Consider the following 18,562-nt stretch of genomic DNA (forward strand, 5'->3'; position numbering starts at 1 on the left):
TTGCATGTCAAATTTATATGGTCAAAAGTAGTTTTGATGCATGATATAGGCCCTAGGCACTTGTAGGAGTAGTTGCTATCAATATTATTAAGTTTGGTTCACTTTTATTTTGAAGTTACTAAAAAATTCAGAATTTTTAAGAGGAAGAAAAATGCTTAGGAAAATGTTCCATGGTGCTTCCTCAAGGAAGCAAGGACCCAGGCTTGCAATGCGTGATGCTGATGAAGAGCCGCCAAGAGACGCTCCAGTGCGTCCTTGTGAGTGGCCTTCTGAAAATTTTATGGATCGAGCAGGAATTAAGGAAGAATTCAACGCATATTTGCGTAACGCCGATCTTGTGAGCTTCGAGGAAGAGAAGTGCAGTCAGTATCACAATCTCACTAGTACCTTTGTGAGGAGGTTTGAATTTTCATCTTCACGTAATTCTCCAACTGTCCTGTTTGATCTTTATGAAAATTCTTATACAATGGACTTAGATGATTTTACCACTGCTTGCAAACTTCCACAATGGGGTAGAGCATAACTGTGGGAGAATCTAGAGATATAACACAAGCCACCATAGGGAGCATTCACTTTCCTGCTATACATTATTTTGCTCTCTTCATAGGTAGATGCATTAATGGTAAATATGAGGCATGTCACATGTGTGTCCCTGACCTCGGTATTCTTAGGAGTGCTGTGTTAGGAGATAAATCTTATAATTTGGGAGCCATTGTTGCACGTAGGTTGCATCTTAATAGATTTAATGGAGATTTCTTTGGAGGAATTTATGCAACCCGCATAGCTAATTTTCTTGGTATAGCCATACGCGAAGATGATATTGAATTACCTCCTGCTTACCTAGACTTTAATGATATGGTTCACCACCAGTTTGTCGAGAGGAATGAATCACCTCTCCAGTATCGACTAATCTTTGATAGACGACGTGCTGTCCATATTACTCTCCCTGATCCTGCCTTCTTTGATCATCAGGCAAAAAGAAGATATACTATTACTAGAGAGGAGGCAGATGAGTACGAGAGGAGAGCGGAGGCCGCTCATCGCCACGCTGCAGCTCAGCAGGCGATAGCCGCTGCATCGCAGTACGACCCCAACTATTATTATGGATATCCGCCAGGCCAGCCGTGGCCATATACCAACTTAGGCCAAAAGCCTAAGCTTGGGGGAGTACGTATTTACCACCGACATTACATTTATGTTCACACACTCATTGTTAGATGTCGGTGCTCATACTTTTTCATTGTATCATCCATGCTAGTTTATTTTCCTTTTTATGCTTTCTTCTTGTGTGTTTAATAAACCTTAAGAAAAACAAAAAAAATAGTTGTAGCTTTTAGCTAGTTTTAATTTCCATGCTTGTAGTAGTAATTAAAAAGAAAACCCAAAAATATTTCTTGTTCTTCTTTTACTTGTTGGGAGCTCTCCCGTGTAAATAGTATTATTTCTTTTCTTTTCTTTGGGGGTCGATAGGAGAAGACCATGATTAAATTGTTGAAGTGGCTCTTATATGCATTATTGTTGATCTGACAAAAGAGCCCATATTGCCTTGTCTTCTCCTGTTTATTGAATGCTTGCAGATTCTAGCTTAGTCCAATGCACGCGCACTATTATTATTATTCACATCGTTCGATCGTGCAAGTGAAAGGCAATTATGACGATATATGATGGACTGACTGAGATGAGAAAGGCTGGTATGAACTCGACCTCTTTTGTTTTTGTAAATATGATTAGTTCATCGTTCCTGATTCAGCCTATTATGAATAAACATGTTTGCAATGACAACTAGAGATCATAGTTTCTTGTGCCATGCTTGATTAGCTATGAGTTATAATGGTTTACCTTGCGTGCCAACATGCTATTGAAATGGTTATGATGTGGTATGATAGGGTGGTATCCTCCTCTGAATGATTTAAGTGACTTGACTTGGCGCATGTTCACGCATGTAGTTGAAACAAAATCAACATAGCCTTCACGATATTTATGTTCATGGTGGATTATATCCTACTCATGCTTGCATTCGGTGTTGATTAATTTTAATGCATGTTCATGACTGTTGTCGCTCTCTAGCTGGTCGCTTCCCAGTCTTTTGCTAGCCTTCACCTGTACTAAGCGGGAATACTGCTTGTGCATCCAATCCTTAAACCCCAAAGTTATTCCACATGAGTCCACTATACCTACCTATATACGGTATCTACCTGCCGTTCCAAGTAAATTTGTATGTGCCAAACTCTAAACCTTCAAATAAATATCTTGTTTTGTATGCTCGAATAGCTCATGTATCAACTAGGGTTGTCTGTATCTTCCATGTTAGGCGGGTTATTCTCAAGAGGAGTGGACTCCGCTCCTCACTCACGAGATAAATGGCTGGTCACCGGGATGCCCAGTCCCATGCTTTATGCAAACTAAATCAAAATAATTGCAAACAAAACTCCCCCTGGGACTCTTGTTAGTTGGAGGCACTCGTTGTTTCGAGCAAGCCATGGATTGATGCTTGTTGGTGGAAGGGGGAGTATAAACTTTACCATTCTGTTTGGGAACCGCCTATAATGTGTGTAGCATGGAAGATATCGCCATCTCTTGGTTGTTATGTTGACAATGAAAGTATACCGCTCAAAATATTATTCACCTCTATTTCAAAACCGAGCTCTGGCACCTCTACAAATCCCTGCTTCCCTCTGCGAAGGGCCTATCTATTTACTTTTATGTTGAGTCATCATCCTCTTATTAAAAAGCACCAGTTGGAGAGCACCGCTGTCATTTGCATTCATTACTGTTAGTTTACATTGAGTATGACTTGACTGGATCTCTTTTACCATGAATTACAATGTCTAGTCAGTCCTTGGTCTTTAAAGGTGCTCTGCATTTATGTTTTGCGGTCTCAGAAAGGGCTAGCGAGATACCATCTTGTTATATCATATTATGATTGTTTCGAGAAAGTGTTGTCATCCGAGATTTATTATTATTGCTCGCTAGTTGATTATGCCATTGATATGAGTAAACTTGAGACCTAGGCGTTATTGCGAATGTGGTTAGTTATAATCTTTGCTGAAAACTTTAATGTTGGTTTTACATATTTACAACAACAAGAGCAAACAGAGTTTGTAAACGTTTTTCTTTATCACTTTCAGTTTGTCAACTGAATTGCTTGAGGACAAGAAAAGGTTTAAGCTTGGGGGAGTTGATACGTCTCCGTTGTATCTACTTTTCCAAACAATTTTGCCCTTGTTTTGGACTCTAACTTGCATGATTTGAATGGAACTAACCCGGACTGACGCTGTTTTCAGCAGAATTACCATGTTATTTATGTGCAGAAACAAACGTTCTTGGAATGACCTGAAACTTCATGGAGAAACTTTTTGGAAAATATAAAAAATACCTGCAAAAGATGAAGGCCAGGGGGCCCACCACCTGTCCACGAGGGTGGGGGCGCGCCCCTACCTCATGGGCCCTCTGGTGCCTCTCCGACTCCAACTCCAACTCTATATATTGTGTTTCGGGGAGAAAAAAACAGAGAGAATAATTCATCGCGTTTTACGATACGGAGCCACCGCCAAGCCCTAAAACCTCTCGGGAGGGCTGATCTGGAGTCCATTCGGGGCTCCGGAGAGGGGAATCCGTCGCCATCGTCATCATCAACCATCCTCCATCACCAATTTCATGATGCTCACCGCCGTGCGTGAGTAATTCCATCGTAGGCTTGCTAGACGGTGATGGGTTTGATGGGATCTGTCATGTAATCGAGTTAGTTTTGTTAGGGTTTGATCCCTAGTATCCACTATGTTCTGAGATTGATGTTGCTATGACTTTGCTATGCTTAATGCTTGTCACTAGGGCCCGAGTGCCATGATTTCAGATCTGAACCTATTATGTTTTCATCAATATATGAGTGTTCTTGATCCTATCTTGCAAGTCTATAGTCACCTATTATGTGTTATGATCCGTTAACCCCGAAGGGACAATAATCGGGATACTTACCGGTGATGACCGTAGTTTGAGGAGTTCATGTATTCACTATGTGTTAATGCTTTGTTCCGGTACTCTATTAAAAGGAGGCCTTAATATCCCTTAGTTTCCGTAAGGACCCCCCTGCCATGGGAGGGTAGGACAAAAGATGTCATGCAAGTTCTTTTCCATACGCACGTATGACTATATTCGGAATACATGCCTACATTATATCAATGAACTGGAGCTAGTTCTGTGTCACCCTAGGTTATGACTGTTACATGATGAACCGCATCCGGCATAATTCCCCATCAACGATCCATTGCCTACGAGCTTTCCATAAATTGTTTTTCGCTTATTTACTTTCCCGTTTCTATTGCTATCATCACTACAAATACCAAAAACATTACTTTTACTACCGTTACCTTTTGCTACCGTTACCACTACTATCATATTACCTTGCTACTAAATACTTTGCTGCAGATACTAAGTTTCCAGGTGTGGTTGAATTGACAACTCATCAGCTAATACTTGATAGTATTCTTTGTCTCCCCTTGTGTCGAATCAATAAATTTGGGTTGAATACTTTACCCTCGAAAACTGTTGTGATCCCCTATACTTGTGGGTTATCAGCTCACCCAAAGTGTGGAGTCCTACTAGGACTCCCTAGTCCTAGTAGGATTCCACCTCCCACATGGAATAGGAAAAACGAAAGGGAGAAGGAGAAGGAAGGAAGGGGGAGTCCCCTTTCCCTAGTCCAATTCGGACCAGTTCATGGGGAAGGGGCGCGGCCACCCTTTAGGCCTTTCTCTCCTTTTCCGTATGGCCCATTAAGTCCCAATACGAATTCCCGTAACTCTCCGGTACTCTAAAAAATACCCGAATCACTCGGAACCTTTCTGATGTCCGAATATAGCCTTCCAATACATCGATCTTTACGTCTTGACCATTTTGAGACTCCTCGTCATGTCCCCGATCTCATACGGGACTCCGAAAAAACTTTGGTCATCAAATCACATAACTCATAATACAAATCGTCACAGAATGTTAAGCGTGCGGACCCTATGGGTTCGAGAACTATGTAGACATGACCGAGACTCATCTCCAGTCAATAACCAATAGCGGAACCTGGATGCTCATATTGGTTCCTACATATTCTACGAAGATCTTTATCGGTCAAACCGCATAACGATGTACGTTGTTCCCTTTGTCATCGGTATGTTACTTGCCCGACATTCGACTATCGGTATCTCAATACCTAGTTCAATCTCGTTACCGACAAGTCTCTTTACTTGTTCCGTAATGCAACATCCCGTAACCAACTCATTAGTCACATTGGTTGCAAGGCTTATAGTGATGTGCATTACAGAGAGGGCCCAGAGATACCTCTCTGATACATGGAGTGACAAATCCTAATCTTGATCTATGCCAACTCAACAAACACCACTGGAGACACCTGTAGAGCACCTTTATAATCACCTAGTTACATTGTGGCGTTTGATAGCACACAAGGTGTTCCTCCGGTATTCGGGAGTTGCATGATCTCATAGTCATAGGAACATGTATAATTTATGGAGAAAGCAATAGCAACAAACTAAACTATCATTATGCTAAGCTAACAGATGGGTCTTGTCCATCACATCATTCTCTAATGATGTGATCCCGTTCATCAAATGACAACGCATGTCCATGGCTAGGAAACTTAACCATCTTTGATTAACGAGCTAGTCAAGTAGAGGCATACCAGGGATACTCTGTTTGTCTATGTATTCACACATGTACTAACTTTCAGGTTAATACAATTCTAGCATGAATAATAAAAAATTATCATGATATAAGGAAATATAAATAACAACTTTATTATTACCTCTAGGGCATATTTCCTTCAGTCTCCCACTTGCACTAGAGTCAATAATCTAGTTCACATCGTCATGTGATTTAACACCAATAGTTCACATCTTTATGTGATTAGTTCACATCTCCATGTGACTAACACCCAAAGGGTTTACTAGAGTCAATAATCTAGTTCACATCGCTATGTGATTAACACCCAAAGAGTGATCATGTTTTGCTTGTGAGAGAAATTTAGTCAACGGGTCTGCCACATTCAGAGTCGTATGTATTTTACAAATTTTCTATGTCTACAATGCTTTGCATGGAGCTACTCTAGCTAATTGCTCCCACTTTTGATATGTATCTAGATCGATACTTAGAGTCATCCATATCGGTGTCAAAGCTTGCATAGACGTAACTCTTTGTCACCTCCATAACCGAGAAACATTTCCTTATTCCACTAAGGATATTTTTGACCGTTGTCCAGTGATCCACTCCTGGATCACTATTGTACCCTCTTGCCAAACTTATGGTGAGGTACACAATAGGTCTGGTACACAACGTAGAATAATTTATAGAACCTATGACTAAGGCATAGGGAATGACTTTTCATTTTCTTTCTATTTTCTTCCGTGGTCGGGTTTTGAGTCTTTACTCAACTTCACACCTTGCAACACAGGCAAAAACTCCTTCGACTGTTCCATTTTGAACTACTTCAAAATCTTTTCAGGGTATGTACTCATTGAAAAAATATCAAGCGTCTTGATCTATCTCTATAGATCTTGATGCTCAATATGTAAGTAGCTTCACAGAGGTCTTTCTTTGAAAAACTCTTTTCAAACACTCCTTTATGCTTTCCAGAAAATTCTACATTATTTCCGATCAACAATATGTCATTCACATATACTTATCAGAAATGCTGTAGTGCTCCCACTCACTTTCTTGTAAATACAGGCTTCACCGCAAGTCTGTATAAAACCATATGCTTTGATCACTTTATCAAAGTATATATTCCAACTCCGAGATGCTTGCACCAGTCCATAGATGGATCGCTGGAGCTTGCACACTTTGTTAGCACCTTTAGGATTGACAAAACCTTCTTGTTGCATCATATACAACTCTTCTTTAAGAAATCCATTAAGGAATGCAGTTTTGACATCCATTTGCCAGATTTCATAAAAGGTGGCAATTGCTAACATGATTCGGACAGACTTAAGCATCGCTACGAGTGAGAAAATCTCATCGTAGTCAACGTCTTGAACTTGTCGAAAACCTTCTGCGACACTTCGATCTTTGTAGATAGTTAGACTACTATCAGTGTCCATCTTCCTCTTGAAAATCCATTTATTCTTAATGGCTCACCAATCAACGGGCAAGTCAATCAAAGTCCATACTTTGTTCTAATACATGGATCTCATCTCAGATTTCATGGCTTCAAGCCATTTCGCGGAATCTGGGCTCATCATCGCTTTCCCATAGTTCGTAGGTCCGTCATGGTCAAGTAACATGACCTCCAGAATAGGATTACCGTACTACTCTAGTGCGGAACATATTCTGGTTGACCTACGAGGTTCGGTAGTAACTTGATCTGAAGTTTCATGATCATCATCATTAACTTCCTCACTAATTGGTGTAGGAATCACTAGAACTGATTTCTGAGATGAACTACTTTCCAATTCGGGAGAAGGTACAATTATCTCATCAAGTTTTACATTCCTCCCAATCACTTCTTTCAAGAGAAACTTCTTCTCTAGAAAGGATCCATTCTTAGCAACAAATATCTTGCCTTCGGATCTGTGATAGAAGGTGTACCCAACAGTTTCCTTTGGGTATCCTATGAAGACGCATTTCTCCGATTTGGGTTCGAGCTTATCAGTTTGAAACTTTTTCAAATAAGCATCGCAACCCCAAACTTAAAGAAACGACAGCTTTGGTTTCTTGCCAAACCATAGTTCATACGATGTCATCTCAACGGATTTAGATGGCGCCCTATTTAACGTGAATGCAGCTATCTCTAATGCATAACCCCAAAATGATAGTGGTAAATCAGTAAGAGACATCATAGATCACACCATATCCAATAAAGTACGATTACAATGTTCAGACACACCATTATGCTGTGGTGTTCCAGGTGGCGTGAGTTGCGAAACTATTCCACATTGTTTCAAATGAAGACCAAACTCATAACTCAAATATTCACTTCCACGATCAGATCGTAGAAACTTTATTTTCTTGTTACGATGATTTTCTACTTCACTCTAAAATTCTTTGAACTTTTCAAATGTTTCAGACTTATGTTTCATCAATTAGATATACCTATATCTACTCAAATCATCTGTGAAGGTCGGAAAATAATGATACCCGCCACGAGCCTCAACTCTCATCGGACTGCATACATCAGTATGTATTTTTTCCAATAAGTCAGTTGCTCGCTCCATTGTTTCAGAGAACGGAGTCTTAGTCATCTTGCCCATGAGGCATGGTTCGCAAGCATCAAATGATTCATAATCAAGTGATTCCAAAAGTCCATCCGCATGGAGTTTCTTCATGCGCTTTACACAAATATGACCTAAACGGCAGTTCCACATATAAGTTGCACTATCATTATTAACTTTGCATCTTTTAGCTTCAATGTTATGAATATGTGTATCACTACGATCGAGATTCAATAAACCATTTATATTGACTGTATGACCATGGAAGGTTTTATTCATGTAAATAGAACAACAATTATTCTTTCACTTAAATAAATAATCGTATTGCAATAAACATGATCCAATTATATTCATGCTCAACGCAAACACCAAATAACATTTATTTTAGGTTCAACACTAATCCCGAAGGTAAAGAGAGTGTGCGATGGTGATCTTATCAACATTGGAATCACTTCCAACACACATCATCACCTCGCCCTTAACTAGTCTCTGTTTATTTTGCAACTCCCGGTAACTACTCTTAGTAATTGAACCAGTATCAAATACTGAGGTGTTGTTATAAACACTAGTAAAGTACACATCAATAACATGTATATCAAATATATACTTATGTTCACCTTGCCATCCTTCTTATCCGCCAAGTATCTAGGGCAGCTCCACTTCCAGTGACCATTTCCTTTGCAGTAGAAGCACTCGGTTCCAGGCTTGGGTCTAGCTTTGAGCTTCTTCATGGGAGCAGCAACTTGCTTGCTATTCTTCTTTGAAGTTCCTCTTTCTTTCCATTTGCCCTTTTTCTTGAAATTAGTGGTCTTGGTAACCATCAACACTTGATGTTATTTCTTGATTTCTACCTTCACCGATTTCAGCATCACGAAGAGCTTGGGAATTACTTTCGTTATCCCTTGCATATTACAGTTCATCACTAAGTTCTAATAACTTGGTGATAATGACTAGAGAACTTTGTCAATTACTATCTTATATGGAAGATTAACTCCCACTTGATTCAAGCAATTTTAGTACCCAGACAATCTGAGCACATGCTCACTGGTTGAGCTATTCTCCTCCATCTTGTAGGCAAAGTATAGTCAGAGGTCTCCTACCTCTCGACACGGGTATGGGTATGAAATATCAATTTCAACTCTTATAACATCTTATATGTTCTGTGGCATTCAAAAACATTTTTGAAGTCCTGGTTCTAAGTCGTAAAGCATGGTGCACTAAACTATCAAGTAGTCATCATACCGAGCTTTGCCAAACGTTCATAACGTCTGCATCTGCTCCTGCAATAGGTCTGTCACCTAGCGGTGCATCAAGGACGCAATTTTTCTGTGCAGCAATGAGGATAATCATTAGATCACAGAGCTAGCCCGCATCATTGCTACTAACATCTTTCAACATCTTTTTCTCTAGGAACATATCAAAAATTAAAACGGGGAAGCTATATGTGAGCAATTGATCTACAACATAGATATGCAAATACTATTGATACGTCTCCAATGTATCTATAATTTTTTATTGTTCCATGCTATTATACTATCAACCTTGGATGTTTTATATGCATTTATATGCTATTTTATATGATTTTTGGGACTAACCTATTAACCTAGAGCCCAGTGCCAGTTTCTGTTTTTCCTTGTTTTTGAGTTTTACAGAAAAGGAATATCAAACGGAGTCCAATTGACGTGCCAATTTTTGATGATTTTTTATGGACCAAAAGAAGACCCCGGAGTAAAAGAGTTGGGCCAGAAGAGTCCTGGGGCATCCACGAGGGTGCGGGGCGACCCCCCCCCCCCCCCCAGGCGTGTGGGCCTGCCTCGTGGACGAGTCGGGAACCTTCTTGATGTGAGTCCGATGCCAAAAATTCCTATAAATACAGAAACCTCCAGAAAATAACCTAGATCAGGAGTTCCACCTCCAGAAGCCTCCATGGCCACCAAAAACCAATCTAGACCCATTCCGGCACCCTGCCAAAGGGGGGAATCCCTCTCCGGTGGCCATCTTCATCATCCCGGCACTCTCCATGACAAGGAGGGAGTAGTTCACCCTCAGGGCTGAGGGTATGTACCAGTAGCTATGTGTTTGATCTCTCTCTCTCTCTCATGTTCTTGAGTCGGCATGATCTTGATGTATCGCGAGCTTTGCTATTATATTTGGATCTTATGATGTTTCTCCCCCTCTACTCCCTTGTGATGAATTGAGTTTTCCCTTTGAAGTTATCTTATAGGATTGAGTCTTTAAGGATTTGAGAACACTTGATGTATGTCTTGCATGTGCTTATCTGTGGTGACAATGGGATATCACGTGATCCACTTGATGTATGTTTTGGTGATCAACTTGCGAGTTCCATGACCTTGTGAACTTATGCATAGGAGTTGGCACATGTTTTCGTCTTGACTCTCCGGTAGAAACTTTGGGGCACTCTTTGAAGTTCTTTGTGTTGGTTGAATAGATGAATCTGAGATTGTGTGATTAGACTGTGTGATGCATATCGTATAATCATACCCACGGATACTAGAGGTGACATTGGAGTATCTAGGTGACATTAGGGTTTTGGTTGATTTGTGTCTTAAGGTGTTATTCTAGTACAGACTCTAGGATAGATTGAACGGACAGAATAGCTTCATGTTATTTTACTACGGACTCTTGTATAGATCGATCAGAAAGGATAACTTTGAGGTGGTTTCGCACCCTACAATAATCTCTTCGTTTGTTCTCCGCTATTAGTGACTTTGGAGTGACTCTTTGTTGCATGTTAAGGGATAGTTATATGATCCAATTATGTTATTATTGTTGAGAGGACTTACACTAGTGAAAGTATGAACCCTAGGCCTTGTTTCCTAGCATTGCAATACCATTTACGCTCACTTTTACCACTTACTACCTTGCTGTTTTTATATTTTCAGATTACAAAACCATTATATACTATCCATATTGCACTTGTATCACCATCTCTTCGCCGAGCTAGTGCACCTATACAATTTACCATTGTATTGGGTGTGTTGGGGACACAAGAGACTCTTTATTATTTGGTTGCAGGGTTTCTTGAGAGAGACCATCTTCATCCTACGCCTCCCATGGATTGATAAACCTTAGGTCATCAACTTGAGGGAAATTTGCTACTGTCCTACAAACCTCTGCACTTGGAAGCCCAACAACGTCTACAAGAAGAAGGTTGTGTAGTAGACATCAACTATCAGGACTAAGTTCATGATAAATTAAAGTTCAATTAATCATATTACTTAAGAACTCACACTTAGATAGACATCCCTCTAGTCATCTAAATGATCACGTGATCCAAATCAACTAAACCATGTTCGATCATCACGTGAGATGGAGTAGTTTTCAATGGTGAACATCACTATGTTGATCATATCTACTATATGATTCACGCTTGACCTTTCGGTCTCCAGTGTTCCGAGGCCATATCTGGATATGCTAGGCTCGTCAAGTTTAACCCGAGTATTCCGCGTGTGCAAAACTGGTTTGCACCCGTTGTATGCGAACGTAGAGCTTATCACACCCGATCATCACATGGTGTCTTGGCACGACGAACTGTCACAATGGTGCATACTCAGGGAGAACACTTATACCTTGAAATTTAGTGAGAGATCATCTTATAATGATACCGCCGAACTAAGCAAAATAAGATACATAAAGGATAAACATCACATGCAATCAAAATATGTGACATGATATGGTCATCATCATCTTGTGCCTTTGATCTCCATCTCCAAAACACCGTCATGATCTCTATCTTCACTGGCATGACACCATGATCTCCATCATCTTGATCTCTATCAACATGTCATCACATGGTAGTCTCACAAACTATTGCTTTTGCAACTATTGCTATAGCATAGCGATAAAGTAAAGCAATTATATGACGCTTGCATCTGATGCAATAAAAAGACAACCATAAGGCTCCTGTCAGTTGCCGATAACTTTAACAAAACATGATCATCTCATACAACAATTTATATCTCATCATGTCTTGACCATATCACATCACAACATGCGCTGCAAAAACAAGTTAGACGTCCTCTACTTTCTTGTTGCAAGTTTTACGTGGCTGCTACGGGCTGAGCAAGAACCGTTCTTACCTACGCATCAAAAAACCACAACGTGGTATAGTGATTGATTTTTGATCCTCAGAAAGACCATGTTCATTGAATCCGATTCAACTAAAGTTGGAGAAACTGACACCTACCAGCCACCTATGTGCGAAGCACGTCGGTAGAACCAGTCTTGCGTAAGCGTATGCGTAATTTCGGGCTGGGCCGCTTCATCCAACAATAACGCCAAATCAATAATCAACTAGTGATGGCAAGCAATATGTATATAACCGCGCCCACAACTCCTTTGTGTTCTACTCGTGCATATAACATCTACGCATAAACCTGACTCTGATACCACTGTTGGGGAACGCAGTAATTTGAAAATTTTCCTACGCACACGCAAGATCATGGTGATGCATAGCAACAAGAGGTGAGAGTGTTGTCCATGTACCCTCATAGACTGTAAGCGGAAGCGTTCTGACAACGCGATTGATGTAGTCGTACGTCTTCACGATCGACCGATCCTAGTATTGAAAGTACGACACCTTCGCGATCTGCACACGTTCGGCTCAGTGACGTCCCACGAACTCACGATCTAGCAAAGTGTCGAGGGAGAGCTTCGTCAGCACGACGGCATGATGACGGTGATGATGAAGCTACCGAAACATGGCTTCCCCTAAGCACCGCTACGATATGACCGAGGTGGATTATGGTGGAGGCGGGCACCGCACACGGCTAAGAAATCAATAATCAACTTGTGTGTCTATGGGGTGCCCCCTGGACATGTACATAAAGGATGGAGGGAGGAGGAGGCCGGCCCTCATAGGTCGCGCCTAAAGTGTGGAGTCCTACTAGGACTCCCTAGTCCTAGTAGGATTCCACCTCCCACATGGAATAGGAAAAAGGAAAGGGAGAAGGAGAAGGAGAAGGAAGGAAGGGGGCGCCCCCTTTCCCTAGTCGAATTCGGACCAGTCCATGGGGAAGGGGCGCGGCCACCATTGAGGCCTTTCTCTCCTTTCCCGTATGGCCCATTAAGGCCCAATACGAATTCCCGTAACTCTCCGGTACTCCAAAAAAATACCCAAATCACTCGGAACCTTTTTTATGTCCGAATATAGCCTTCCAATATATCGATCTTTACGTATCGACCATTTCGAGACTCCTCGTCATGTCCCCGGTCTCATCAGGGACTCCGAACAAACTTTGGTCATCAGATCACATAACTCATAATACAAATCGTCACAGAACGTTAAGCGTGCGGACCCTACGGGTTCGAGAACTATGTAGACATGACCGAGAATCATCTCCAGTCAATAACCAATAGCGGAACCTGGATGCCCATATTGGTTCCTACATATTCTACGAAGATCTTTATCGGTCAAACCGCATAACGATATATGTTGTTCCCTTTGTCATCGGTATGTTATTTGCCCCAGATTCGATCGTCGGTATCTCAATACCTAGTTCAATCTCATTACCGGCAAGTCTCTTTACTCGTTCCGTAATGCAACATCCCGTAACTAACTCATTAGTCACATTGCTTGCAAGGCTTATAGTGATGTGCATTACCGAGAGGGCCCAAAGATACCTCTCCGATACAGGGAGTGACAAATCCTAATCTTGATCTATGCCAACTCAACAAACACCATCGGAGACACCTGCAGAGCATCTTTATAATCACCTAGTTACGTTGTGACGTTTGATAGCACACAAGGTGTTCCTCCGATATTCGGGAGTTGCATGATCTCATAGTCATAGGAACATGTATAAGTTATGGAGAAAGCAATAACAACAAACTAAACGATCATTATGCTAAGCTAACAGATGGGTCTTGTCCATCACATCATTCTCTAATGATGTGATCCCGTTCATCAAATGACAACACATGTCCATGGCTAGGAAACTTAACCATCTTTGATTAACGAGCTAGTCAAGTAGAGGCATACTAGGGACACTCTGTTTGTCTATGTATTCAGACATGTACTAAGTTTCCGGTTCATACAATTCTAGTATGAATAATAAACATTTATCATGATATAAGGAAATATAAATAACAATTTTATTATTGCCGCTAGGGCATATTTCCTTCAGATATGGGGTGGCCCAGGCCCGTCCGCCATGTTAGCCCAGCCCTGACCACACTCCATCCCCATAAAATTCCCAATCTGAAACCCTAGCTCACTTCGCTCTTGTTCCATCTCTTCTTCTCCCCTCCTCCAATTTCTCCCCTCATTCGATCCAATATGACGACTTCGGTGAGCATGTCGAGCACCGGTAGCTACTCCGACTCCGACCTTGATGTCTACGAGGACCTGACCCTCCGCATTGCACTGGAGTGGTCGAAGGTGGACACGGGAGGAGGGAGGGGCAGTTCTAAATCTACCTTGTCGCCGATCCCCCGCCGGCGTAGCGCGGACACCAGAGCTAGCCCCTCCAGGGCCACGGGCAGCTCCATGAGGGTTGCGCAGTTCGTACCGCCCCTTTGTCATCCACCTCCCCCACTGGCCTTTAGTGTCCGCTCCACCGGCCCCGCGGATGCGCAAGTTAGAATCGGAGGGGTGCACCGTCCACCATGAAAGGCAGCGGACAAGGGAGTGGGATGCAGCAGAGCAATTCTTCTTCCGTTGTCGTGGGTTGCCGGCGGTGCCCGATGAGGAGGAGAGGCTCATCGCTTGGGTCTACCGCCGTTCGCTTACGACGGCGGAGACAGACGTCCGCCGGCTCCGGGGGAAGAATGCCAAGGCGCTCCGGGTAGCCATTGAGCAGTTGGAGCGCGAGGCAGTGGACGCAGTGGCTTGGGTGGCCAAGCTCAAGCAGCAGCAGGACCAGGACGTTCGGCGGATGAAGGGGCTCATCGTCATCGTTGATTCCTCCTGGGACGATGAAGACCACCACGGCTCTGACTCCAAAGAATCCGAGATCCACCACCTGTCGCGGACGCCTACAACTGGGCCAGCGACCGGAAGGGCAAAGAGCTGGTGAGGAAGTGGTGAAGACCCTCCTCCTCTGTTTACTATTATCTTTTTTAATTGTTTTAGTTTAGAACCAGTCCGGTGAAGAACTGTGGTGATCTTTTGGACGATGTAAAGTAGATTTGGGTGTCCATTTGCTTCCCATTTTTGGTGTTCGTTTAGAGCAACTTCAATGGGGCGACCCATTTCGTCCGCGACCGTCCGTTTGGGTTGACGCAAACAAAAAAGCCGGCCCAACGCGTCGACCCAAACGGACGCGCGTCCGCTTTTGTCCGCCTGCCGACCCATTCCCGGCCCATTTTTTAGCCTGATTTGCGTCGGCGCGGACACAAGACGGACGCGCGCGCGCTCGCCCTCTTTCCTCACCGGGCCTGCTGGTCGGTGGCACATTGGATTCACACACTCGCCCGCCTGCTACGTCGCCGACGCCGCCGGCCATTTTTTCAGATTAAAATGGATACATAGATAGTTCTAGCGTACACAAGATAAAAGAAAAAGACCACTACTCGTCGCTTTCTGACTCCGACTCGGTAATGTCCTCCTCCGACGTTTGAAGGTAGGCGTCAGCAAGCTGCTCGTCTTCAAAGTCCCAACCCGAAGTTTCTCGTAGCTTCAGTTTCAATTGAGCTGCCTGCTTCCGCGAACGCTTGTCCTCCCGATAGGCGGCTCGCTCCCTCCTCCTCGCGTCCCTCTCCGATCTTAATTGCTTGTAGAACTAGCGCTCGTCGATGATGTCCTACGGGTAGCCTCCGCGCCACACCACCAAGGCTTCCACGTCCTTCTCTGCGATGGCGAGGCGACGCTGCCGCCTCCGGTGGACACGACGATCCTCGTCGGTGAAAAGCCGCGGGAGAGGCGTCAGATCCTGCGCCCCCTGGCTCGACACGTTGGGACAATTCATATCCTGACGAGGCCTCAGGAGGCGCCACGCCGCCGCGTCGTGTGCGCGGGCCGCCTCCTCTGCGGTGTCGAAGGTGCCGAGGACGAGACGTATCTCGCGAAATCAGATCTCGGCGGAGAAGGCACTGGAGCGGCGCTCGTGGACTCCGCGAAAATCCGAAGGGCGGCGGATCGACATGGTGGCGCAGAGGCGGGGAGAGTGGGCGGCCGACAGAGTATGGAGGGAGTGCATTCTTTATAGCGAGCGCCGGCCGCGACGCGCGCGCGAACCTTTCCCGCGCGCTGGAGCGACAAAACCAGCGCGCGCTAGGCCGCTTTCCTCCGCGCGCGAACCTTTTCCGTGCGCTGGAGCGCCAAAACCAGGGCGACGGCACGATATTAAACACGCGCGGTCATGAAAATGGGTCGGCCCGTTGGGCGCACTGCCGACCCAAAACTAAAAGAGGGCGGACGGCGGGCGGGCGGCCGACCCAAACGGATAAAAAGCGGACAAAGACGCCGTCCGTTTGGGTCGGCCCGTTGGAGTTGCTCTTACTGCCGATTTCTATGTCGGTTTGATCTACGTAGATTAGATCATGTTGTATATGAAGTATGGATATAGGGTGTTGGATATGAGATACGTGGCTGTGTGGGTGAGAATTTAAGGTCTCACCGGTCACTGTCTTTGCAAACGTATAGGGCCGGATTTGGTAATCGTGGTTATAGATGCTATTAGTGTCTTGCTTTGAACGATGGATGAGGTTGGCTAAGTGCTGGATACCTATCAAACCTGAGTTTGTGCACGCCTTTTCTCGACTCGCGCGCGTTGTCAGTGTCCATTAGCTAGCTAGTGCGCGGTCGCTAGGAGCCATGTGGGCTTTGTGTGCCCATGAGGGCTCGAGCCTTTACTCGCTGCTGCTCCAACAGATAGCAGTGTGTTCCTCGTTAGTTGATTAACTACGTCGCGTCGTGATCCATCACACGGACGGTGACTTGTCGTGCTCCGTGGCGTGTGTTGGAGAGAGAGCGAGTTTGACTCGATCTGGTGGCCGGTCGTGCTCGGCGATTCAAGATGATACAGTCGCATGCTACGTGGATCCGTTAACTCCCACGAACGTCTCTGACGCGCCTACAAAGTTTACTGCTACATGTTCCCAACAAACAGAGCCGTAGCTAGTACTCCAGTTTTTATCATCATGGATGGACCCTGCCCAGCTCAGTTTATGCTAGTACAGTTTTGTAGGTTCAGCACGCTCCGGTTCAAATCAAAGGTCCTAAGAAAATTGCACCGCTACTACTTGAGCGTGGGCGCCGAAAGAGATGGCCATCACCCCCAGGGGACACGGTCCCATAAATTATTTTGAAAGAGATGCGCTACCAAACAGACACACAAACAATAGTCTTAGTTAAGCTACTTACTTAATCAACCTCTATCTCCTCTCCTCTCCAATCAAATCCAACCCCCTCATCCACCTTGGATTGGCATTCGGCCACTATAAGTAGCACCCAAGTTACCCGGCTCTCACGCCAACAACCATCCTCAACGACCAGAAGCCAAAACAGAGAGAAGAGAGCACATTGCATATTGGGAGATCGGAAGAAACAGAGAAGAGATGGAGATGTGCATGGACGACAAGTGGAAGCTGTCCAAGAAGGGCAGCCGGAGGTCGGCCGCGGTGGCGCCGGCGGCGGCCACCGGCAGTCCGGTGGGCGTCAAGAAGGGCCGGGCGTCGAGGGGCTCGGGCCGGTCCGTGCCGGGGCGGCTGGCGAGCCTGGCCAAGCAGCAGAGGGCCAGGTTCTACATCATGCGCCGGTGCGTCACCATGCTCGTGTGCTGGCGGGACTAGCGTCGGTTTGATCTCTTCTCTGCTTCGAGAGACGGAGACAGAGGTTAACTAAGAGATGTGCCTTAATTCCCATGGCCATCCTTGGTTTGGTAGACTAAGAAAGATTGTAGATAACACAGTGTGTCACGGCCAAACAGCTTCCATTAGTTTGCTGCTCCAGTCACTTCCATAGCACTGCGCTGCAGGAATGTATGTACCGCGGCAACCAATGTGTAAGGCTAGTCCTCTTCGTTGCAATTTTTTCGGTTTTTGGAGATCTATGATGTTTGTTGACTAGTGTGTTCAAATTCGTGAAAGAGCGAAAAATGAAAATGTCGACGAGATTCGGGTTCAGAAAAAGTGAACATGTTATTCTGGTTCAGAAAACGGTTTGCATCCCACAACATAAAATTGTTCGTGGTTCAATTAGGATTTTATATTAGGAGCACTTTTTTAGTTTCAATTTCTAGAACTTACGTTTTTGTCGGTCATAGGTTCTAAAACATACGATTTTATCGGTCGCTCGTACCGAGTTTCAGAAGTTGAAATATTTTGTCACACGCATGATTTGAAACTCATTATTTTGTTGGTCGCTCATACCAAGTTCCAAAAGTTGAAAC

The 18,562-nt window shown here is 44.1% G+C and overlaps 1 protein-coding gene across 1 annotated transcript; it reads left to right on the forward strand.

Annotated features, from left to right (window-relative positions):
* Positions 1-17,628: 17,628 nt before the first annotated feature.
* On the forward strand, positions 17,629-18,221 carry LOC123106665 (small polypeptide DEVIL 6). Its single transcript, XM_044528760.1, has one exon. It carries the CDS (start codon positions 17,730-17,732, stop codon positions 17,961-17,963), a length of 234 nt encoding a protein of 77 aa, XP_044384695.1. The 5' UTR covers positions 17,629-17,729; the 3' UTR covers positions 17,964-18,221.
* Positions 18,222-18,562: the final 341 nt, after the last annotated feature.

This window comes from Triticum aestivum, chromosome 5A (genome assembly GCF_018294505.1).
Source record: "Triticum aestivum cultivar Chinese Spring chromosome 5A, IWGSC CS RefSeq v2.1, whole genome shotgun sequence".
Taxonomy (NCBI): domain Eukaryota; kingdom Viridiplantae; phylum Streptophyta; class Magnoliopsida; order Poales; family Poaceae; genus Triticum; species Triticum aestivum.

Coding starts and splice junctions, on each gene's coding strand:
- LOC123106665 (XM_044528760.1), top strand. CDS start 17,730: ATGGAGATGTGCATGGACGACAAGTGGAAGCTGTCCAAGAAGGGCAGC.